This window comes from Marmota marmota, unplaced genomic scaffold, assembly GCF_001458135.2.
Source record: "Marmota marmota marmota unplaced genomic scaffold, marMar, whole genome shotgun sequence".
Taxonomy (NCBI): Eukaryota; Metazoa; Chordata; class Mammalia; order Rodentia; family Sciuridae; genus Marmota; species Marmota marmota.
The window spans coordinates 4,057,636-4,081,419 of NW_025999982.1; the positions used below are offsets into that span (position 1 = coordinate 4,057,636).

Below are 23,784 nucleotides of genomic sequence, written 5' to 3' on the forward strand. Positions count from 1 at the left end.
TGAGAGACAGAGACAGAGAGAGAGAGAGAGAGAGAGAGAGAGAGAGAGAATTTTTTAACATTTATTTTTTAGTTTTTTGGCGGGCACAACATCTTTGTTTGTATGTGGTGCTGAGGATCGAACCCGGTCACACGCATGCCAGGCGAGCGCGCTACCGCTTGAGCCACATACCCAGCCCCTCTTTTTTTTTTAATTTAGGTAAAAAATTTTTTTAAATAAAAACGTAGAGATATTTTAATTTACGTATTCCAGTAAATCAATGTGAAGTCAGAATTCACAATTACACAATCCTAAAAATCCCAAACATCTTCCCCAGAAAAATTGGTTTCTGTACAGATTCAGATTCTGTGCAATGCAGGTAGTTTTCCCTGTGTGTGCTACACAGGTTAGAGGTTAGAGGTTTTGCTGGAATGTTCCCCAAGTCAAGTGCAGAATCTGTCTCTTCATCGATTTCTCCAATGACTGTAACATTGCACCTCTTACAATGTCAAGCCCAAGTACTGCTTGTTCTACTCCCTGTGAAGAGCTGAACACTCCTTCCTGGCTTTCATCCAGAATCGAATTAATGGTCTGGTCAAAACCTTTCAGTGTTCCCACAATCATTCTCCCATCAGAAGTAATAACAGCGACAGTTGAGTTGATGGAGTTCTCCAAGGTGGAGTCAGGCTCCCTCCCTGGAGGTTCTGGGCAACAAAGCGGTGCAGGTGACTGAAACCACTCTCTTGACTGAGCCGAGCTTCACCCACATCCCAGCACAGAATCCTCTAGACAGAAGTTGGTTCTGTGGGTAGCCATAGGTTCAGTGGGGACACATAGCCCAGTTTGTTCAATCAAAACAAAGCTTAGGACTTTTTTTTTTTTTTTTAAATAAGAGTTACAAAGATAATATACTCTCTCTTCCACTAGACTTGAACGTGGGAGAACATGGGTCTATGGTTATTGGTAGCCATTTTTTTTTCACCATTTGGATTCAGGAGGAAGCTAAAAAAGAGCAGAGGAGAAGCAGGTTCTAGTATCTTTCTCTCAATCTTCTGGAACAAGCCATGCCTTAAACCAGATAGCTTGACCCTTGGACTTTTTAAAGTTACATGAGCCAATAAATTTCATGTTTTTCCTCAACCAGTTTGGGTTGGGGTTCTATGACCTGCAAACAACAAAGTTCTCATTGATTCTCAGTCCCTTGGCGGTTGATTTCACCCTCAGCCAGGAACCCAGAAAATTTGTGATTTTCCAATTTTCTCCCCTTACCATGGCCAGGGAACTAGAAGGTGAGAGGCCTGGATTATGGAACAGCTTCCCTGGACTCACAGCAGGCATTTTTTGTGTGCTTAGCCTGTGCAATTTTTGGGTAGTTTGTCACTGCAGCATTATCTCACTTGCCCTGACTAATGTACATCAAATGTCTCTTGTTGTTCCCCCTTGGAATCATTGGTCTGTTCTTGTTCCCAAGACTTAGTGCACTTTGTCCTGATCAGCTGCCAGCACAACCCACTCATTGTGCATTCTGGGTGTATAATTCTTGTGCTGGTCACAAAGACCTACAGAAGTACCTCTGGGCACACTGGATTTTCTGCAGAGAGGGAGTTCCTGAAATTCTTTTTTTTTTTTTTAATTTTTTCAGTTGTTGATGGACTTTATTGTCTTTATTTTTAAGTGGTGGTGAGAATCAAACCCAGTGCCTCATGCATGCTAGGTGAGCACACTACCACTGAGCCACAACCTCAGCCCCAAGTTCCTGAAATTCTAACTGAGGGATCTAGGGGAAGGGAACAGAAAGATGAAAGACAGAATCTAATCTTCTGTAACTTAATAATAGTTTTGTGGCTTTGATGAACGTCTTGCAACTTTTCTTGAGCAGCTGCACAGCCAGTGAGCAGCTGAGATAGGATTTGAACTCATAACCTGCTAGCGCTAAAGCCCAAGTGCACAGATTAGATGACTCTTTTGGCAGCTAGGCGAGCACAGCAAAGGGTCCAGAAAGCCATTGCCAATCTAGGGGAGCTGCCATCTCATGCCCATTGCTTGTTCCTCGTTGGTTTGGGCTGGGGGCCAGAGCTTCTTTCTCTCCCGTGAATCTTAGGACGGGGCATTCACCCCTCAGGCCCTGAGGGCTGTCATACAACAGGTATTTAGCTGGGCTTTAGAAAAACCACTATTACCTCCAGGTTATGATGCCACTGCCACAGCTGCTATTCTTCCTCTCCTTCCTCCTCCTTGTCAACAGGAGCTCATTTTTCCTGGCACCAAAAAGACTTCTGGTAAGAAAGCTGGAGGGCGCCACTCCTCTGCCATTGTCCTAAGGCCTGGGAGGCTTGTGTTTGAGAAGCGGGGAGGGGTGTCCTGGAGGAAAAAGAAAACACCCCCGTCCTAGGAGCTGAGCTGTGGTGGTGCCTGGGAGCTGCCACCTCAGAGGTAGATGTGATGCAGTGCCCTGCCCCTTGTTCAGGTGACCCAACACATTTTATTGAATACCTACTAGAAGTTAAAAAAAAAAAAATTAGGAGAGAGCTGTGAACAAGACAGATGAACACTTTACTCTTGTGGAGCTGTGCAGGGAATACTTTCCTAACGAAGTGGAATTTAAGCAAAGACGGACAGGAAGTACAGGTTTCCAAGGCAGGAGCAAGGCAGGCGATCTGCAGCATTCCAGGTGGGGGGAATATGCCTCTGCATTCAAGGAATTGCCAAAGGTGGCAGTGGACACCATCAATGAAAGCAGAGAAATAGAAAGACCAAAGAAGCAGTGTCCTCCTGTGTCCTCAGCTATTGTGTGTTCAACACCTGCAGTGTGTGAGGAGTTTAGTCCTAGGGGGGAAGAGCAGAGAACAGGAAGCTAAAAGAGTGGGACCCCTCTCTCCTGGAGCTGAGGTTCTATCAGAAGATGAGAGTTTTGATTTGTTTGTACTAGGGATTTAACCCAGGGGTGTTCTACCACTGGGCCACATCCCCAGCCCTTTTTATATTTTATTTTGAGTCAGGTTCTTGCTGAGTTGCTTAGGACCTTACAAAATTGCTGAAGCTGGCTTCAAACTTTCACTCCTCCTGCCTCAGCCTCCTGAGTTGCTGGGATTACAGGATTACAGGTGTGCATCATGGGTGCCTGGCTTAATTTGCTTTTTTTTTTTTTGGTACTGGAGATTGAACCCAGGGGTGTTTGATCACTGAGTCACATCACCACCCCTTTTTATGTTTTTATTTAGAGACAGGGTCTCACTAAGTTGCTTAGGGCCTCACTAAGTTGCTGAGGCTGGCTTTGAACTTGTGATCCTCCTCCTCAGCCTCCTGAGCTGCTGGGATGACAGGCGTGCACCACGGTGTCTGACTAATGTTTGCTCTCTGAATGACCACTGAAATTTTCCAACAGAGAGATGAAGGGTGGTGATGATAGATGATGTCATGTGCTAAGCCCCAGCACTGGGGGTCACTAATGTTGGGAGGGGGTGTGAAGGTGACAGTCAAGCTCAGATGGAAGGGTAAGTAGTTCACAGGACAGAAGGCTCCTGCCTCATCAGTGCCTGAGCAGAGGCGGGAAAGTCTGATTCCCATGGTATGTGTGTGTGTGTGTGTGTGTGTGTGAGAGAGAGAGAGAGAGAGAGAGAGAGAGAGGGAGAGAGAGAGAGAGAGAAGCAAACTATTTTGAATATTTAAATATTTTAAAACCTGTGTAGTCCCCTCCAGGGACAGGCCTGGCCTGCAGTGTCCTTCTGTTCCCAGCTAGACAGACATCCCCCTCCCCTCTGACCCAGCGAGACCCCAAGGTGCCTGGCACAGTGGGCGGTGGGGGAGCCGGGGGAAGCTGGGCTGGGCTGTGGGGAGCAGCTCGTGGGCCGGGACCCAGGCGGGCTGGTCTCCCCGCAGGAGAACGGAAACATCTGCTTTCGGAACCAGGGCTGTAAGAGCGGGTGCTGCCGCAAGGCAGATGACAACTGCGAGTCGCACTGCACCATGATGGGGTCTGAGGGCAGCAAGTGTCAAACGCAGGTGGGTGTCGACCCCTAGAGGGCATGGGGAGGGGTGCCGAGGAGGGAACCCGGGAGGACCAGATTCCTGGGAAGGGGGCAGAAGAGGTGGCAGCAATGACCCGGGCCAGGAATTCTCCTCATGGGCCATAAGTACAAGCTGTCGGGGGGCCTGTGGACCCACCCGAGGTGGAAGCTCACCCCAGAGGCTGGGGTCCTGGATGCGGTAGGGGAAGGCATGCCTTAGTCTCCAGCTGTGTTCCTGTCCCCAAGGGTAGCGCAATAGAGGCGGGCCATTGGTGGGTCTTGTGCCCTGATCCCCTCCCGGGTCCAGGACCTGCTCTGGCCCCAGGTGTTCCTGATTGGAGATGGGCTGAGGCGGCCTCCCAGCTGGGTGTGCAGAGAGGGGTTGATTTGTCCATGAAGGGACTTAAGAAGACATGAGGGCCTCACTTGGGGTTCATGGACTTAGGAAGATGAGTTGACAACAAGGTTGTGCCTGGGTCCAGCTGGTGGGCCCTGGGTGATTCCAGGATCACCCCGGAGAGGACAACTTAGGACTCTGAACAGCGGGGTGAGGAGCCCTAGGGGTCCTTTATCCCCAGGTTTCTTGCCCTGGGCAAGCAGTTGGAGCTGGGAGCAGAGCTGGAGTGGGCTAGGGGATGCCCCTCCCCAGGAATGAGAGGAGAAGCAATGTCAAGGTTAAGGTCAAAATCTTGCTTTTTCCAGATTTTCTTCGGCCTGTATAAGGAGTGTCCCTGCCATTCAAACCTGACTTGTATATTCCCGAAGAATCAGAAAACATTTAAACTCATTTACGGCAGTTGTGAGAAATATGTAAATCAGAAGACACTTGAGAAGACATGGTTTTAATGCTGTCCTCCTCTGCGGCCCACCCTCCTGCCTACTGAGAACTCTGTGTTCCTGCCTCCGGCCCTAGAGCCTTGCTGGCAGGGGACAGGAGGGACAATGATGTCCCTCTGCTGAAATAAGGAATGTTCAGTGTTGGCTGTCTGTTGAGCTGGGCAGGGGTGGTACAGGTTGTTGGGGCGTTAGAAGAGGATGAGGAGGCAAAGCAAGAAGAAATACTCTTGGGCTTGGGGTCTTTCTCCAGTTGGAGCATGAATCAAAGTCCCCCAGAGGACAGCTAAGATCCCCTCCAACCCCAACCCCATCCCATAATCTAGCTTCTGAAAACCCAGGTTATACTTGGTCTCTTGGTTCCCTTGACTTGAAATTTCAAAAATGTGAAAGACAGGAATGAAATATACACATGTACAAAGACCTGCCACGGTTTACTGAGTACTTGGGCTGTGGGGCAGGTCTCGGTGCCTTACAACACATGAGCTCTTCTAACCCTACCACACACCTCTGAGGAGGCTGTGCTCCACCACCCCTCTTTGACCTGTGGGGAAACCCACATGCTCAGGGTCACACAATTTGAAACTCATGAATCTGAACCTTCTGGGAGGCAGGATGAGAAAGGAGAGCCGAGGAAAGAGAATGAGAAAAGAAAGATTGGCACACCAACTGCAGAGTATGGGGTGGGACAGAAGGGGCTCAGGAAGTTTTGCTGGGTGTTCAGAGGCTTTTAGAGTCCTGTGAGAGCTTGCTTATTTATGCCAATGCATCCTCAGTGGAGATAGGCCTCCAGGCAGCCCCGATATATTGGGGTTACATTTTGGAGATGACAACTTCAGATAAGGTTCCATAGACAGACACACCTGATTAAATATACCCCAGAGCTGAGCCCGGCGTCCTGTCTGGGATGTGGTGCTTAAGATAAGGGCTCAGAAGTTGAAGTACAAGCTGTGGTTGTACCTAGAGCACCCCTTTAAATCGTGCTGTCATCGACTATGAGAGCCTTATGGAATGTACCAGATGGCCTGTGGACTGTCCCAGTGCTATGTGACTCTGCCCTCTGAGGAAGTCTATGAAACAATTTGGAAGGAGAAGTGGCCAGCTAGGTACCTAGCCTCCAAGAACATCCAAAGTCTTAACGAGTAAGAGAACCCACAAAAATGCCCAAGCCTAGAGGGCCCACTTCCACTAAATTTCCACAGAGGACAGACACATAAGATACCAAGAGGCATCATTACTCCATACATGGTGCTGGGAAAACAGGACACTTACATGCAAAAGAATGAAAGTGGAATCTTGTCTCACACCACACACAAAATCAACTACAAGTAAGACCCGAAACCCTAAAGCTGCTGGAGGAAAGCATATGGGGGAGACTACAGAATATGGGTCTTGGCAAGGATTTTTTTGGATAGGACACCAAAAGCATGGGCAACAAAAGCCAAAATAAACAAGTGGGACGTCATCAAACTAAAACATCTGTGCACAACAAAGGAAGCAATCAACAAAGTAACAAAGCAGGCTCCATAGAGATTAGGAGAAAATATGTGGGCACTGTGTGTCTGATAAGGGGTTAACATGCAACTTATAGGAGCTCACCCAACTCAGCAGAAAAAAAAATTATATATATATATATATATATAAATATATTTTTTTATATTTATATATATATAAATATATTTTTATATATATATATATAAATCATATATATATATATATGAGCTCACACAATTCAACAGAAAAAAATGAATTAATGGGCAAAGGATCTGAATAGATATTTCTCCATAGAAGACATAAAAATGACAACAGGTACATAAAGAGGTGCTCGATATCATTAATGATCTGTGAAAGGCAAATTCAAACTATATTGAAGACTAGGGCTGTGGCTTAGCAATAGAGCACTCCTAGAATGTGTGAGGCCCATCCTTAGCACCACATAAGAATAAATAAATAAAGTAAAAGTATTGTGTCCATCTACAATTTTAAAAATATTTTTAAAAAGCTATAGAGATAGCACCTCACTTTAGTAAGAATGGCTTTTATCAGAATAACAGGATTTGAGAGGGTGAAGAGAAAAGGGAATATTTGGAAACAGTTGGTGGCATGTAAATTGGTGTAGCCACTATGGAAAACAGTAAGGAGGTCCCTAAAGAAATTAAAAATGAAACTACCATGTGATCCAGCAATTCCACTTCTGGGTATACACCCAAAGGAAAAGCCATTACTTCTATGGGTAGTCATATTCCAAGGTTCATTGCAGTACTTCTCACAATAGCCAAGCTATAGAAACAACTGATGGACAATGGATAAAGAAACCATGGTATACATATACAATGGAATATTATTATTTTTTTTAAATATTTTTATTAGTTGTTGATGATTTTTTTTTAAAATTTATTTGTATGTGGTGCTGAGAATCGAACCCAGGGCGTCACACATGCTAGGCAAGTGCTCCACCACTGAGCCACAACCCCAGCACCACAATGGAATATTATTCAGCCCTACAAAAAATATTATTCAGCCCTACCATTTGCAACAGTATGGATGAAACTGGAGGATATTATGTTTATGATTATAAGGAGAATGGTGGTGTGTGAGGGGAAATGGGAAGATGGAGGCCAGAGTGTACAAAGTTGCAGCTACACAGAGTGAATAAATCCAGGAGTACTCGGGTACAACATGAGGACTGCAGTTAATGATATTGTACTATATATGGGTAATTTGCTAAGAAAGCAGGTTTTAGGTACTCTTACTGTAAAATAAAAAAGAAAGGAAGAAAGAAAGAAAAGTAGGTAGGGAGGAAACTATTTAGGATGATGGCTGGGTATGTTAATTTGTTTGGCAGTAGTAATCACATCCGAGTTTGTGTATAGCAGGATAAGTATATCCAATCAACATGTGGTACATCTTAAGTATATACAGTTTTTTAAAAAAATTAACTTGCCCTGGTGCAGCAGTGCACACCTATAATCTCAGTAACTTGGGAGGCTGAGGCAGGAGGATCACAAGTTCAAGGCCAGCCTCAGCAATTTAGGGAGGCCCTAAGCAACTCAAGGAGACCCTGTCTCCAAATAAAATGTATTTTAAAAGGACTAGGGATGTGGCTCAGGTTTAAGTGCCCCTGGGTTTGATCCTGCATACCAAAATAAATAAATACATATAAAAAGGACTACACATGTAGCTCAATGGTTACACTGGGTTTAATCCTCAATAAACCTGCTCCCCCAAAAAATCAATTTGGGGAAATTTTAGATTTTTGCAATATTGAATATTTTCATCCAGGGACATAGTATGCCTTTTAAAAACCCTCAAGTCGTACATGTTCTTTAAAAAACGTTGTTAACTTCAGATGACATTTTTTAAATAGGGAAAAAGGGAAAGGCATGTTTCTGACACAATGAACCCATTTCCATGTGTCGCTAAGAAAAAACTACTCTCAGCTTCAGAGAATGGGGCCTTGACAATTAAAAAAACAGAAGATACACTTGCAAGAGATACGGCAGGTTTTTATTCAGAATGTTCATAGAAAAATGTGGCTTTAGGAGGCGGGTGGGATTTGGCTTATAGACATCTACTCGGTGATGCCCACTTCTCTGTGGTGAGAAGAAAACCTGCCCTGGTTTCCAGGAGGACCTGGGGTGGGATTGATGAGCATCCATTTCTTCGGGAGGCTCTGCTTTAGGTCAATGAGGAAGTTCAGAAAAGAGCCTACTGCCAAAAGCCTTGAGCTCAAAATATTCATGCCACTGTGGTGAATTTGGGACCCCTTCACGAACCGTGGAGATTCTGCTGCCCCCGTGGGAAGAGTGGTCCCTGGGAGAGGCCGAAGTCCAGGGAAAGTTGTGGGGGGAGCTCTCTGAGCCGCGGCTGTGCCTCTCCTGGGCTGAGAAGCCGCAGCTCTGGGACTCTCTGCAGCATTGCCCATTGGAATAAAAAGCAGGCTATAATTTAAATTTTCTAATAGCTACATTCAAAAAATAAAAAGAAGCAAGAGAGGGCTTGGGTGTGGCTCAACTGGTAGCATGCTCGCCTAGCATGCGTGAGGCACTGGGTTCGATCCTCAGCACCACATAAAAATAAAATAAAGGTATTATATCCACCTAAAACTAAAAAATAAATAGTAAAAAAAGATTTAGTATTAAAAAAAAGCAAGTGGAATCAATTTTGATACTCTATTTTTGTTTCTAAGCTAACATAAAATGTCATAATTTCAACATGATTTGAGATGTTTTACATTCTTCTTCTTTTTTTTTTTTTTTGTAATAAGTCCTCCTCATCAAGTTTGTATCTTATACTTATCTCCATTCAGATGAGCCACATCTCAAGTGCTCAACAGCCACATGTGGCTGGCCCAGTGTGGGACCACAGGATCAGGGATTTTCTTTTCTTTTTTTATGAGCTCAAGGCTACACACATCCCTGCTTCCATAGTGAATATCTCATAGATCTAGAAAAAAGGTAACCACAAGATGAGGAGTTCCTGGGGTTAGGATAGGTAGATGGAAAGTATCAGTGAAAGGCTGTAGCCTTGTGACATCTTCATGTGAATTAGAAAAGGTGGCACCTCTGGGCTCCAGGCTTGGTGAGAGGCAAGTGTGGTCAGGTGTCAGCCACCATGACAAAATTCTCCCTCTCTGCCAGGCACAGCCACGGCTCAGAGAGCTTCCCCCACAAATGTCTGCTTCAGGGCAGTTAAATAAGAACCACTCCAGGTATTTCAAGTAGAAGGGATTTAACAGAGGGAAACTGAGGGCAGGGTGGTGGGTGGGGGTGGGGCAGCTTGGCCACTTGCTTCCGCAGAGCCCAATTCTCTAGTGACTCCTGGAAATCAGGGACATTTTTCTCATGTCCTCTATAGTCTAATTCACTGCTGGGCCCAGTGGTCACTCTGTAGATCTAGGAAGAAGACATGACTGTGGTTCTCTCCCAGAGCTGAGTCTGCGCACCAAGGAGTGTGACCTGACCTTCCCCTCCTTCTAGGCCTGAGACGACCCGTGGAGTAAGATGGTGGAAGCCCTATTCACTTCTCAGCCTTTGGGGCACCTAGAGGCGGTCAGGTGCCCCAGTTCTAACCTTTGCCCCATGGAGGAAAGTCTGCCTGAGGCTTTGGGGAAAGACAAGAAGAAGGGACACCCTGAGAAACATCCCACTCCTCAGCCCCCACCGCACCCTCCCTCTGCTGCACGCTTCCTGCCTTTGGCTATGGTGAAGGCGCACTGCCACCAAGTAGTTGGCAACTGTAAAGGGAGGGTCAAGACCTGCCAGCCACCAAACACACACCCACATTGTCACTAGACTTCTTGGTTCGTGAGATATATGTCCTTGTCTATTTAAGTTATAATTACTTGGGTTTTTTACTACTTACAGCTTAATACAGCCCTACCTCATAAATTCACGGTTAATGAAGGAAAATAACAACCCCCAAGGAGAGAGGGAGAGTATTGGGCTCTGAACTTGTTGACTTTCCCTATCTACAGCCGTCCTCCTGCCTGCCCAAGGTCTCCCTCCAGCTGTAACCAACACACTTCCTGCCAGGACTCAGCCCCTCTAAACCCTGTGAAACTCAGACCCTTATTATTGCCTGTCACCATTTTCCCTCTTGAAAATGTGTCCCTCTGCTGCTTTTAATAAGGCATCGCTGATCCGTTGAAGTCTGTCTCCATTTCTTTTTCTTTCTGTATTCCTTTTCATTTGCTTTCAGTTACTAGGAGATTCATTGATCACAGAACTACAGAATCCTGGGACTGTGGGGGCATCTAAACTTTATTTTGTCCCTTATCCACTATTCGTTGTGTGAATCTCCTCTCCAGTGTCCCCACCACCCGCCGATCCTTGAACTTCTGCTTGCACACTGTGGTGATGGCAACTCATGTTTGATGGCTCTGGGGGGGCTACAATTTGTGGTGTGTGTGTGTGTGTGTGTGTGTGTGTGTGGTGCTGGTGACTGAACCCAGGGCCTTGTGCCTGTTAGGCAAGGACTCTACCCCTGAGCCACATCCCCAGCCCTACTATTTTTGAATTGACCAAAAATTAAATTTGCTACAATTTCTGTTCATTTTTCTCATTTTGTGTGTTGAGAAAGAATGGGGAGGGCTGGGGTTGTGGCTCAGTGGTAGAGCGCTTGCCTAGCATGTGTGAGGCACTGGGATCGATCTTCAGCACCACATAAAAATAAAATAAAGGTTATTGTGTCCATCTACAACTAAAACAAAATATTTTTTTTTAAAAAGAATAGGGAATCATAGAAAGGGTCGGAGTGGAGCTGGGTGGGTAGAGTGCACCTTTGTCTAGTTATGTTATATTGGGCAATATCCTTAACCTCTCTGAAACTCAGTCTCTTCATCTGTGAAATAGAGATGATAAAACCTCCCTCCCAGGATCATTGTGAGGACTTTCTAGGACAGAGAGTGAGCCCAGAGCAATTGGGATCTGACCCCTGTGCTGGAGGTCTGATACGTGGTTGTGTCAGCTGTCACATCGGAAAGCCGGGCCTGTAGGAGGCGAGAACCAGGACAGGGACTGGAGAGTTCTGATGTAGGGAGGAAATATGGGCCATGGGAACTCCACGCCCAAGGGGGTGTGTGTGCGCACATGTTCTTGCTGCCTATCTCTCTGGGAATTGCAGGGACATCCCAGGTGCATCCCAGAGCGGAGTAATTGCTCCCAGAAATGAATAAGTTCCTGGCCCGCCAGAGCCTTGTCTCTAGTCCCCAATCTGTTCAAGCACATCCTTCCTGGTCCTGGACCCATTCCTCCATCTTTGGCCTGCTGGACACCTGCCCTGGTGGGCAAAGGCTTGATGCAGTATCAAGGGAGACCCTGACCCAGCAAGGACACACAGGAGCAGGGAAGGTTTGCAGGCAGGTTTTATTGCCAAGAACCCAATCAGGTGACAGAGGTGCTGGTCAAGGAGGTGGCCAGCCAAAGATAAGAGATGGAAGACAAGAGAAGGGTCCTGCGCAGCCTGCCAGGCTAGGTGCAGGAGTCAGGGGTGGTCTTACTCCTTGGAGCGTCCAGCATCAAGGCAGATACCATAGTTGGTGTTGGTGATGGCGCCAATAATGGTCCTGTCCGACTCACAGGTCAGGCCCCGCTCGCAGGGACACTTGTAGTAAATCCCATAGACTGTCTGCAGAGCCAGAGCCAGTGGAGTCACAGACTGTGGGGGGCTGCTTTGGGCATCATTTGCCCCCTGCCTGGAGGGAGAACCAGCAGCCCCCTCCCTTTTCAGAGGGTGTTTCTCCCGATGGCTTCCCTAGGGAGTGCTGTGGGCCCGAGAGGTTCAGGTCTGGTCTCCACTGTGACTCACTTACTCTTACTTTTTTTTTTTTTGATTCTGGGGATTGAACTCAGGGGCACTTGACCACCGAGCCACATCCCCAGCCCTATTTTGTATTTTATTTAGAGACAGGGTCTCACTGAGTTGCTTAGTACCTTGCTTTTGCTGAGGCTGGCTTTGAACTCATATCCTCCTGTCTCAGCCTCCCAAACCGCTGGGATTACAGGCGTGGGCCACCACACCTGGCATTCTTACTAACTTGATTTCTCTGGGGAGTCTTTATTTACCCACCCATGAAATGGGAATAACAATTCCCTGCCCCACCCATCTCCGTGGCCAGTTAGGAGGGTTGAGGTGTGGCAGATGGGACTGTGTTTTGACACCTGTTGACCTCTCTCTGCTCACACCCTCAGTATTCAAGGTCCTTGACCCCATTCCAAACCTCAAGGACCATCCTCCGTCCTCTCTTCCCAACTCCCCAGTCCCCACCTTGGGTGAGCACTCGCTGTTCTCGCTGGCCATGTGTGTGCAGCGGGCCACGCCCAGGGGGCTGAAGTGTTGGCAGCAGCTGCTCTTGCACTGGGCACTGTTCATGCAGATCTCGCCATCTTCCTGCAGTGACAGACAGTGAGCCCAGCGCCCTTCCCCATGCCCTTCGCCACCAGCCCCATCCCACTCACCCCTGACACTACCTCCCTCAGTAAGAGTGTGTGTGAAGGAGTTCAGCCCTGGGTCCGGTGGCCTCTCTGCACTCCACCCACGTGAGGAGTGGGCAGTGTGGTGGCAGAGAGGCAGCCCTGGGCTGGGTCGGAACCCAAGGCTTCTAGTATTGGCTGTAACTACCAACTCCCTGGGCCTCAGTGATCCCCTCTGGAGATTGCACAGATGACTCCAAGACAGGGTTTCCCAGTGGCTCCAGCTCCCACATTCCTTTGAGGAGTCTGAAAATTGAAGTCCATCACCCCTTAAGACTCCCCCTCCCCCCACAGTTTTTTGCCTAGCATCACAGGGGTATCCTGGACCCTCCAAGCCTGTCCCTGCCAGGAGCGAAAGAACCTTGGCACTGAGTGGCTGCCATGCGGGACTTGCCCTGTGTGACCTGTGGAGGTGAGGCAACCTGGGGCTCGCCCGCCCCAGCGCCAATTCCAATGCCACCCCTTTCCAGCTGTGTGACTCAGGCCGGTGCTTAACTTCTCTCCTTGTGAGGGTGGTGGATAAGAATAGTCTCCTGGTGTTATTGTGAGGCATTCAGAACTGTATCTGGCGCATAGGAGTGAGCCACTGTAAGTCAGAAGCCAGGATCGCGGGTGAAGCTTCCTCTCTGTTTCTCTCTCTCTCTCTCTCTCTCTCTCTCTCTCTCGTTTTCTCTCTCTCTCTTCTTTTTGGTACCCGGAGTTGAACCTAGGGTGCTTAACCACTGAGCCACATCCCAACCATTTTTATGTTTTATTTAGAGAAAGGGTCTCACTAAGTTGCTTACAGCCTCCCTAGATTGCTGAGGCTGGCTTTGAACTTGTGATCTTCCTGCCTCAGCCTCTAGTGCCACTGGGACTACAGGCATGTGCCACCATGCCGTGCATAGGTGAAGCTTTCTAGAGCATGGGACCCTCTGAGCCAGGGTTCCAGGCTCTGATTTTATAGAATGCTTCCTCACAGCCAGGTACAGCAGCCACCCAGTGCCACACTTCTTCCCTCTGGACGGGATGTGCATGGAGGATCCTGGATGCCCATTATGCTATGCAAAAGCCTGTGGGGGGAGGGGAGCCTTGCAGGGTAATGTGTCTCAGCTTTTACAGGCACCTCAGGGTGTGGGAGCTGGAGCAACAGGGAGTCCCTGTTTGGGGCCAACTGGGCACATTACAGATGGGAACACCGGGCCAGGGAGTGGGCTACAGTCAGTACTAGAATCCATAGGGTTGGATCTGGCTCAAGCCATTACTTCCTCACACCAGACTTTCCATCTGTCTGGACCCCATGGGTCCCAACCCCAGCCCAGGGCCACTTCTCTGCCACCACCCTGCTCTGAGCATATCCCAGCCTGAGTCTGAACTGTCAATGAGTCTTTTGGGGGCACCCTGGGAAGAGGTGCAGGAGGGGGCTGAGCAATCAAGGAAAAGAGCCCCTGAGCAGCTCCAGCTGAGGACATCAGAGGCCAAGATCCAAACTCACAAAATCCCCGCCTGGAGGCTCAGATGTGCCTTCCCTACACACCCCCTTACCAGGTTGATTAGGATTCCCCGGGGATCAGGAGCTGCATAGGCCACGGCAAGGGTGACAAGCAGAAGGACAAGAACCTTCATGGTGAGTGGTACAGTTGGTGTGGGTAGCAGCCGGCAGGTCAGGTGGCAGAAGACGAGTTAGCTGGGGTGGTGGGGCCTTAAAAGGGGCCCTGTCCACATGTGACCCACCTTCTTCTGCATGCCCCAGGGCCTGCCGTGAGCAGAAGCACAGCTGTGGCCAATCTGCTGGGGGTGGGGAGGTCCTGATAAGGTGGCTAGACAGCATCTGGTGTGTGTGTGTGTGTGTGTGTGTGTGTGTGAGAGAGAGAGAGAGAGAGAGAGAGAGGGAGGGAGGGAATGCATACATGCGATGTTGCGTTATGTTTAAAAGCGTGTACTCTGGGTGTGGTTCAGTGGTACAGGAGTGTCCAAGGCCCTGATTCAATCCTCAGTACTGAAAAAATAAATAAATAGAGAAAGAAAAATAATGGACTTTGAATACTTAGGTGCACAAGTTGTTAGCGGACAAGTTACCTAACTGTTCTGGCTCAGTGTTCTTATCTGTCCATGGGGATAATTTCAAGAACTGTGAGGGTCAACCTAACACACAGGTATGTGTTGAATGAAGTAACAGAATTATAGAATTAGCAAACTCTACCTATGTTACATATGACCATATGCACAGTGCTTGGAACAGGTCTGGTTTGCAAGGAGGTAGAGTCCTAGCTGCCCTCTGACCCTAAGCTCCTGGGCAGGGCAGGGACTGGGGTGGGGCACGAGAGGCACCTGGGAGCGAGGGCCCGATGGCATTCTGTGTCCTAGGTGCCTCTCCTCCTCCACTCTAGTCCCAGCCCTGCCTTTGGCCCCACTCAAACTCAGTGTTTGGCAGTGCCCGGCTCAGGTAAGGAGTAGACACAGCCTCCTTGTTCTCCCAGGCCTCTAATGCAGGCAGAGGTCCCTGGGGTCAGCCAGCTCCTCAGCCCTGGCCAGGGTCTCTGTCCTCCGTCTGGCCCACCGCCTCTGCCCTCGTTCCAGAGGGCTGCCCACAGGAGCAGTTCGGGCCCCCAAGAGGGGCTTCTCCAGCAACCTCTCCTCTTCCCTTCTCACCTCACTCGCCACCTGCAATTGCAACATCCCTCTAGTTAAGTCTCCAGTCCTCCCACCCCAAGGCCACACGTTGGCACGAGCAGTCACAAGTCTTGGATGGGAATGAGGAGGTCTCCGGAACCTCAGGGGGAGCAGGGCTGGAGGCTGGGAAGGGCGCAGCTGCCCGCGTGGACTCAGGTGTACAAACAGAGCAGCTTCCCTGCAGGTCAAGGCGCTGCGGCCAGAGCACACATCACCCGGCCCCCTCCTTCCTGCCCCATTCTCGGGTGGAAAGCAGCCCCTCTGGGAGGCCCCAGATTGGGCTGCCTGGAGCACGGCTTCCATTCTGTGCTTCGGAACTCAACACTCACCAGCTCCTTGACCTTGGATGAGTGATTTAAACTTGGCAAGCTCCTCGAGCCTCTTTCCCTTACCTACCTCAAGGTGATGATGACTCCTACTTCTTAAGGCCAGGATCAAGTAAATCAAAGTATATGGAACCCCTGTGGAGGCTCCCACTACATGTCAGGGGCTCAGCTCCTGGAACACCACCAGTTTCCCTCACCCCCGCATCCCTGCGACATGGAACATGGAGGAATGAGCCAGGAGACTCTCCAAATAAGAGAAGCCCACCTGCTTGCAGAGAGGCAGAAAGGAACACTGTCCTCTCACTTTAGGGGAGTCAGTGTTTGAAATCACTTTGCCCTGAGCCCAGCCTGGCCCCTCTTTCCTCTACCTGCTGCCCCCCATCTGCACCCCCTGCCTGTGGGAGGGGAGCCACAGGGAGATAATCATGGTGCCTTCTCCCAAGTCAAGGCAGGAGGCTGCAGAAGAAACCAGAGGAGCTGTGAACATGCATCAGTCTTTTCCCCAACTGGCCACCGCCAACTTCCCAGAGGATCGAGATTGGAGGTTTTGCCATTACAAATGCAGAGAACAGCAAAGAGAGCTCTGACAGATCTATGTGCTTTCAAAACATAAGCAAAAATTAGATATTTTTTGTATCCAAACCTCATAAGGTTAGCCAGCCTTCTAATCTAATCTAAGAGAGATTGGGGGCTGGGGGTGTGGATTGGTGGTAGAACACTAGCCTCACATGCCCAAGGCCCTGGCTTTGATCCATAGTACTGCTAGATAAATGAATAGAGTTTCTTTCTGGGGTTCTCCCTCTCAAGAAACCAAAACAAAAGACAAACAACCCCAAAAACGAACTGGGTGCAGTAACATATTTGTAGTCCCAGTTACTCAGAGCTGAGGTGGGAGGATCACCTGAACCCAGGATTTTTTTTTTTTAAACTATTTATTTAGTTGTAGATAAACACAAAGTATCTTCATTTATTTTTATGTGGTGCTGAGGATCGAACCCAGTGCCTCAACATATGCAAGGCAAGCACTTTACCACAGAGCTACAGCCCCAGCCCAACCCAGGATTTTTTTAAAAAAATATTTACTTTTAGTTGTAGTTGGACACAATGCCTTTATTTTATTTATTTATTTTTGCGTGGTGCTGAGGATGGAACCCAGGGCCTCGTACGTGCTAGGCGAGCACGCTACTGCTGAGCCACAACCCCAGCACGAGCCCAGGATTTTGAGTCCAGCCTGGTCCACATAGTGAGACTGTCTTTAAACAGATAGTTAATTTAATTTAAAAAAATTTTTAAATTTAAAACTGAGCTCATTTCAACCATATGGGACAATTTTTCTGGCATAATGTTGAACATGAAAAGTCAGAGAACCCGAGAAAAGTTGTGCTGCAGCTATATACAATGAATCGAAATGTATTCTGCTGTCATATATACCTAATCAGAATAAATAAATTATAAATAAATAAATAAGATGAAAACAAGAAAAGTCAGAGACAAAGAACACAGACTGCAAGATCCATCTACCTGAAGGTCAAGAAGAGGCAAAACTCACTGATAGTGAGGAAAGTTGGGAAATTGGGACACTTTTCATTCCCCTTCTAGGGGACATTAATGAGAAGGAGGCCCTGAGAGAGCCCTCTAGAGTGCTGGAGTTGTTCTCAGCCTTGAAATTGAAAACAGATGTAAAATCCATCTGGTTGTGTGCTTAAGATTCAAATCTATATAATATAGCTGCTGTATCTTAAAAAGAAAAAAAAAAAAGCAGGGTAGGGGTGTAGCTCAGTGGTAGAGCGCTCGCCTAGCACATGTGAGTTCCTGGACCACAAAAAAGAGAGAGTAAAAAGTAAGATTTCTCCTGGTCAGTTTCCATTCATGGGGTGGTGTCATGCCTCCTGTTGAGGGAGGCTGAGGCACAGTGGCCTTGGAGTTCCTCTGGGGTGACTGCCGTTTACCTTCTCTATGATCTACTCCAGACCTACAGGGTGAGCCTCTGGCAGCCATTCTAGTAAATAAGCCATCTCTGCTCCTCACCACAAAGGACAGGGGAAGGGATGGCATCTGAGCCAAGGTGCCTCCTGGGATATAGATCTGTGTCTGACAGCCCCTCTCAAGCTTGTCTGTTACATGGAAGTGGGGAAGCCCTGGAGGGCAGTTTTCTGTGTGCTGATGAAGAAACTGAATGAGTTGACTGAGAGATGGAAGGACAGATCAGTCAGTCACAGAGAAGTATTGGCAGCCATGCGTTGACTTCCCAATGGATTTTCAGATCTGGGTATACACACACACACACACACACACACACTCACTCCCCACAACTGGCTGTACTCTTGCCCCTGAAGGCCTGAAAATCTCCTGTATCTCTATAATGTATTACTTTTGTCCAAGTCACAAAGATAGACATCTCGATTCTGCAAAAGGGCTCACAGTCCTGGATCAGGGTCAGACGAGCCACAACCATGGAGCCAGAGCAGAGAGCAGGCAGGGATCCACTCAAGATTCAAACTCCCCAGAGAGAGGCCAGGGCAGTGGTACGTGCCTACAGTCCCAGCACTGGGAGGCCCAGGCAGGAGAAACTCCTAAGCCCAGCAGGAGAGGGAGACTCAGTCTCAAAACTAAAAACAACAAACAACAACAACAACAACCCCCCTAAACCCAAAAAAAACAAACAAACAAACCCCAAACCCAAACCAATCCCCCATACACAGACTCAGGATGACAGAACTTGTATCCTCCAGTCGCCTGCCCAGGATGGGTACTGGGTGGAACTCTGGGGTGAACAGCCCCACCTGGGTCTCATGAAATGGGAAGTAATCCCTTTCTGAACAGAGTGGGTTTTATTACCAAAGAAGCGCGCAAGATTCTGGGCAAACAGCTATAGTAGAGAGCCCCATCCATTCCATTGGTTACCTAGCACACAAATTCCCTTCCCCACAGAAGATTCAAGTGACAAATTGGGGTTTGTAACAATTGCAGCTTGTAAATTTTTTCTGATTGTCCAGCCTCTGTCTTATTTAGGTGGGGACAGGAAGTGAAGCATGTGTGATTTTAAGATTGCCATTCTCCTTCTAGGCCCCCTCCCCTCCATTCTCCTGACCAAGATTAGATCAAGCATGGTGTGGAGCCTCGGAGGCTTCAAGGCAGCAAGGGAGGGGTCTTTATGATCTCCTGGGTTCCCAGGGGCTGCTATGACGTCGCTTATCTCACCTCATCCTCTGGTCCTGCTGAAGTTATGGGTACTGAGTGTGCTCTCTGTTCTCTTATGACAGTTCATATCTCTGGCTGGTCACATCCTCTGAACTCTTTTTTCCCTTTATTTTATAGTTTCCATTCCTTGCCAGTATTCCCTTCAAACACATCGCAGTTCTGAGTAGGGCTCGAGCAACTAGGTTGTGAGCCGGTCAGGTGCAGGAGACAGCTTGAGGTCTCACAGTCACGGCTCACCTCTAAGTCCAGGATCTCCGTGTGATGCCTTCTTCTAGTTTGGTCTTGATCATATCTCACTATTGTGCATCTTAGGGGCCAAACTGTAAAGTTATCCACGTCGAAAGAGAATGAAAAAAGAGGAAGATACATAAATGTATACACGTCACAGCGAAGAAGAAAATCCCGGTAGATGCTGGAGTCGCGTCTGCAGGCGCCACCTGGTGGCAGAAGTGGTGCTTACAACTTGGATCCCTTTTGCTCTCAATCAGCACCTCTGCCCGTTAATGTTCTTTGTGCTGTTCATTGACTCAGACCTACTCGCCCCTCATCGTCCTGATTACTGTGTTGGGCTACTGAATTATTTTCTTCCTTTCATTAATTTTACTCTGGTAGTTATGGGAGTCAGGACAGGCATTTCTTAAATTCCGCACATACTCCAGCTGCCTCCGTACATTGGCATCCTCTCCCCTCTTAAGAGTCAGGATTGAAGACCCCGTCAACAAAAGCAATCCCACTTTTTAATATTGAGGAATAATTAATATCATAAAATTCACCGATTTTAGTATGAAGATCTATGAGTTTTGACAAATGCAGTCATGTAACTACAGAGCCCTTCCATCACCCTAAAAATATCCCCTCACACCACCTCTTTGTACTAATCTATGCCCACCAGATCCTAGAAACTACAAATTCGTTTTCTTTTTTGGGGGAGAAGGTGGGGTTCTGGGGGATTGAACTCAAGGGCACTTGACCACTGAGCCACATTCCCAGCCCTAGTTTGTATGTATTTATTTAGAGACAGGGTCTCTCTGAGTTGCTTAGCACCTTGCTTTTCCTGAGGCTGGCTTTGAATTTGTGATCCTCCTGCCTCAGCCTCCTGAGCTGCTGGGATTACAGGCCTGCCCCACCACACCTAGCCTTGTTTTCATTCCTTATAGTTTAATGTTCTTCCTATTTAATTACATGGCATGTACTTTTTTTGGATTTGACTTCTTCTCTTTTACTCAGCATAATGTTTTTTGTGGTTCATGCATGTTGATGTGGGTATCAACAATTTTTTTTCTTGAAAAAAAAAACAATTGTGGTTTTTTGTTTTTGTTTTTTGGTGCTGGGGATTAAATCAAGGCAAAGCACCTGTTAAGCATGTGCTCAACCATTGAGTACATGCCCAGCCCAAATAAATATAATTTATTTATTTTTGTGTGGTGCTGAGTATTGAACCCAGGCCCTCACACGTGCTAGGCAAGCGCTCTCCCGCTGAGCCACCACCCCAGCCCCCCAAGTTTGTTTCTTCATATCACCCAGTAATAGTCCACTGTATGGATGGAAACACAGTGTGTTTATGCACGTGCTAGTTGAAGAAGCTTCATGTTATTTCTCAGAAGATTTGGGCAATCATGAAGAAAGCTGTTGCACATATTGTGTGTGCACACTTTCAGGTTTTTGTGTGAACACAAGTTTTCATTTTTCTGGGACAAGTATCTAATAGTGAGATGTTGGGTCATATGGCAAAAGTTTGTTTTGGTTTCTAGGAGAGTCTTTTAAGAGCTTTCCAAAGTGGCTGAACCAATATACATTCCCATAAGCAATATATTTGTTCTAGTTGCTTCACATCCTCACTGTCTTGGAGTTACCAGGTTGTTGCTGTTTTGTAACTTAGCCTTTCTAACAGGTGTATATCACTGTGTCATTGTTTAATTTGCACCTTTCTACTAACTACTGATGTCAAACATTTTTTCATATTTGCCACCCGTATATCTTCTTTGATGTGTTTGTTCAAATCTTCTATCCATTATTAAAACTGGGTTGTTTGTTTTCTTATTATTGAGTTTTGAGAGCTGTGGATGTCATACCAGGGGACACAAGGTTTGTTGGTATTGTTGTGAGCCATGTGAAAGCCTCCTCTGCAGGGCCAATCTCCTGGAGAATATTCCCATAAGACCCACGTACTCTAGTTCTGCCCTATTCCCAGGGTTCCAACCACATGCTCCCCCTCAACCTAATTTTTCAAACTTACACCTCCTAGATGCTGATCATCTAGCTGGTCCATCAGTCACTGCCCACAAAACGGTGTCATGGGTGCCTCAGGCCCTTTCTCCTTACTGAGTAAGTGTTGTATTAGTTTCCTGAGGCTGCCATAACAAACATGGTGGCTTGGAACATCAGAAGTTTATTCTCTCACAATTTTTTTATTTTTTATTTTTTTAGTTGTAAGTGGATACAATACCTTTTTTTTTATTTGTTGATTTTTAAGTGGTGCTGAGGATCAAACCCAGAGCCTCACACATTCTAGGCAAGCGATTTTACCCCAGCCCCCTCTCTCATAATTTTGGAGGCCAACGGTAGAATAACGGTGTTGGCAGGTCTTCATTCCCTGCAGTGGATTTGGGGAACAATCCACTTGGTCACTCTCGTCCTTCTCTTTCTTCTCTTCCTCCTGCTCCTTCCATCTTTTTGGGCTGGGGACTGAACCCAGCTCTGGCACATGCTATGTGTGAGCTCGGCACTGAGCTACACGCCCCACCCCACCCCGCTCATGCCTCTTCTTGTTTCAGGTGGTTGCCGCCTTCCTTGGCTGCGGCCACAACTCCCCCATCTAACTCTGTGGTCCTGTCACCTTTTTTTTTCTGTTATATCCTTTAATATATGTCTGTTTCTCTGTCTCTGTCTTTTGGCAGCAAGCATCATTGTTGTTAATTTCATTTTGAGGTAGGATCTTGCTAAAGTGCTGAGGCTGGCCTTGAACTTGTAATTCTCTTGCCTCAGCCTTGCAGGTTGCTGAAGTGTGCTTCACTGTGCCACTTGTCATTAAAAGGGGAATGAAGGGAAGGTCAGGGGGAGAGGAATAGGAAGGACAGTAGAATTAGTCAGACATAACTTTCCTAGCCTTGTATTTGAATACAAGACCAGAGTAATGCCACATCATGTACAACCACAATAATGGGATCCCAAATAGACTAAATTATAATCTATCTATGTATAATTTGCCAAAATACACTCTACTGTCACGTATAATTTAAAAGAACAGGGCTGGGGTTGTGGCTTAGCGGTAGAGCTCTCACCTAGCATGTGTGAGGCCCTGGGTTCGGTCCTCAGCACCACATACAAACAAAGATCTTGTGTCTGCCGAAAACTAAAAAAAAAATAAAATAAAAAATAAAATAAATATTAAAAAATTCTCTCTCTCTCTCCTCACTCTAAAAAAATTTTAAAAAATTAAAAGAACAAATTAAAAAAATACTTATCATTGAATTTAGGGCCCACCTAGATCATCTTGTTGGATCTCCATTTTGAAAATTCCTTTATTTACTTACATCTGCAAAGCATATTTTCCAAAAAAAAGATAATGTTCACAGGTTCTTGGAAATACATGTGGATCTTTCAGGGGCTGTACTAGCACTTGGAATTCTGTGCTCCATGGAGCTTTCCTTTCCCTGAAGTCCCAAGGGCCTTCCTGAGTGAGGATGTCATGCTGCGGTGGCCCTCTTCTACCAGCCAGCATGCCAGCAGAGCTCTCTCGAGCAGGTAGGGGAAGTGGGACCTGCCCATTCAGCTTCCACAGTGAAAGCAGAGGTACACCAGAGCTCTCCTCCAGCAGAGTATCACCCCAAAATAAGAAGGGGGTTGAGATGCAGGTCAGCCCCAAACAGGACCAAATGATGTGGCAAACATTCATTACAAATAGAGTCACCACCCCTCATCTTTCAAGTCATTGCTAGTAACTAATTTCTGCAGGTCTCCTTGAGACATAATACTGTTTGGGATTTATTCTTTTGAGCACCAGAGGCTTTGGACTAGATCTTCTTAGTCCATTAACTTTTAGCCAAGTCAGGGGACAGGGAAAGATCCACATTCTGTTCCCAAGAACTCATGAACGTTATCTTTTATAGAGAAAATATTCTTGGGCTGGGTTTGTGGCTCAGTCGTAGAGTGCTTGCCTTGCATGTGTGAGGCACTGAGTTTGATTCTCAGCATCATATGTAAACAAATAAATAAAGGTCCATCAATAATATAATAGTGAAATATTAAAAAAAAAGAAAGAAAAAACATTCTTTGCAGATGTAAGTAAATTAAGAATTTTTCAAAATGGAGATCCAACAAGATGATCTAGGTGGGCCCTCAATCCAATGAAAAGTGTTATTATAAGAGACACACGAAGCTGGGCACAGTGGAGCATACTTGTGACCCCAGATCTTCTTAATACATTACTTTTTAGCCCAAGGGTCTACCCATTCCTGAGGTGACCTGGTCTACTGACCCAGGAACATGGGGTGGGTTTGAGGCTATGCAGTTCAGCACCCTCATATCCCTGGATCTTACTTTAATGATCCTATATTTTGTAGCAATGAGTCCTAGATGATTCTTTGAGCCACACTACATAAAGGTTTTGAATTTCATTTTATCTCTTAAATCAATGATCTAGACATTTGAGCTTATCTTGCATGACATTATTCAATGCCATTGTAAGTAGTCACTTCATTCAGTGTTCTTGATGTTTCCATTCCCTTTCTACCTCTCTATGGCCCAAGTCATTCAGTTCTCAGAACTTGACCCTAGAAGGCACATGGCCCTGGTGTTCACAGCTGATATTTG

At 47.0% G+C, this 23,784-nt stretch overlaps 2 protein-coding genes and 1 long non-coding RNA gene across 3 annotated transcripts in view; 1 reads left to right on the forward strand and 2 right to left on the reverse strand.

Annotated features, from left to right (window-relative positions):
• Positions 1 to 5,237, forward strand: part of LOC107143611 (colipase-like protein 2) — a 12,977-nt gene extending 7,740 nt beyond the window's left edge. The window contains exons 2-3 of the mRNA XM_048805180.1: positions 3,859 to 3,981; positions 4,689 to 5,237. Of these exons, the coding sequence (XP_048661137.1) occupies positions 3,859 to 3,981; positions 4,689 to 4,832 (267 nt within the window). The 3' untranslated portion in view covers positions 4,833 to 5,237. The remainder of the gene's footprint in view (positions 1 to 3,858; positions 3,982 to 4,688) is intronic.
• On the reverse strand, positions 807 to 2,336 carry LOC125617427. The gene is made up of 2 exons (XR_007348414.1): positions 2,160 to 2,336; positions 807 to 981 (listed from the first exon to the last, which is right to left on the reverse strand). It is a non-coding gene; the product is annotated as an uncharacterized LOC125617427 (long non-coding RNA).
• Positions 5,238 to 11,668: 6,431 nt separating the features above from the next.
• Clps (colipase) lies at positions 11,669 to 14,465 on the reverse strand. The gene is made up of 3 exons (XM_015487927.2): positions 14,318 to 14,465; positions 12,588 to 12,710; positions 11,669 to 11,948 (listed from the first exon to the last, which is right to left on the reverse strand). The coding sequence occupies exons 1-3, from the start codon at positions 14,396 to 14,398 to the stop codon at positions 11,817 to 11,819; spliced, it is 336 nt and encodes a 111-aa protein (XP_015343413.1). The 5' UTR covers positions 14,399 to 14,465; the 3' UTR covers positions 11,669 to 11,816.
• Between the last annotated feature and the right edge of the window lie 9,319 nt (positions 14,466 to 23,784).

Coding starts and splice junctions, on each gene's coding strand:
- Clps (XM_015487927.2), bottom strand. CDS start 14,398: ATGAAGGTTCTTGTCCTTCTGCTTGTCACCCTTGCCGTGGCCTATGCA. Junction 12,711..14,317: donor GGGGAATCCTAATCAACCTG/GTAAGGGGGTGT, acceptor CTGTCACTGCAG/GAAGATGGCGAGATCTGCAT. Junction 11,949..12,587: donor ACAGCGAGTGCTCACCCAAG/GTGGGGACTGGG, acceptor CTGGCTCTGCAG/ACAGTCTATGGGATTTACTA.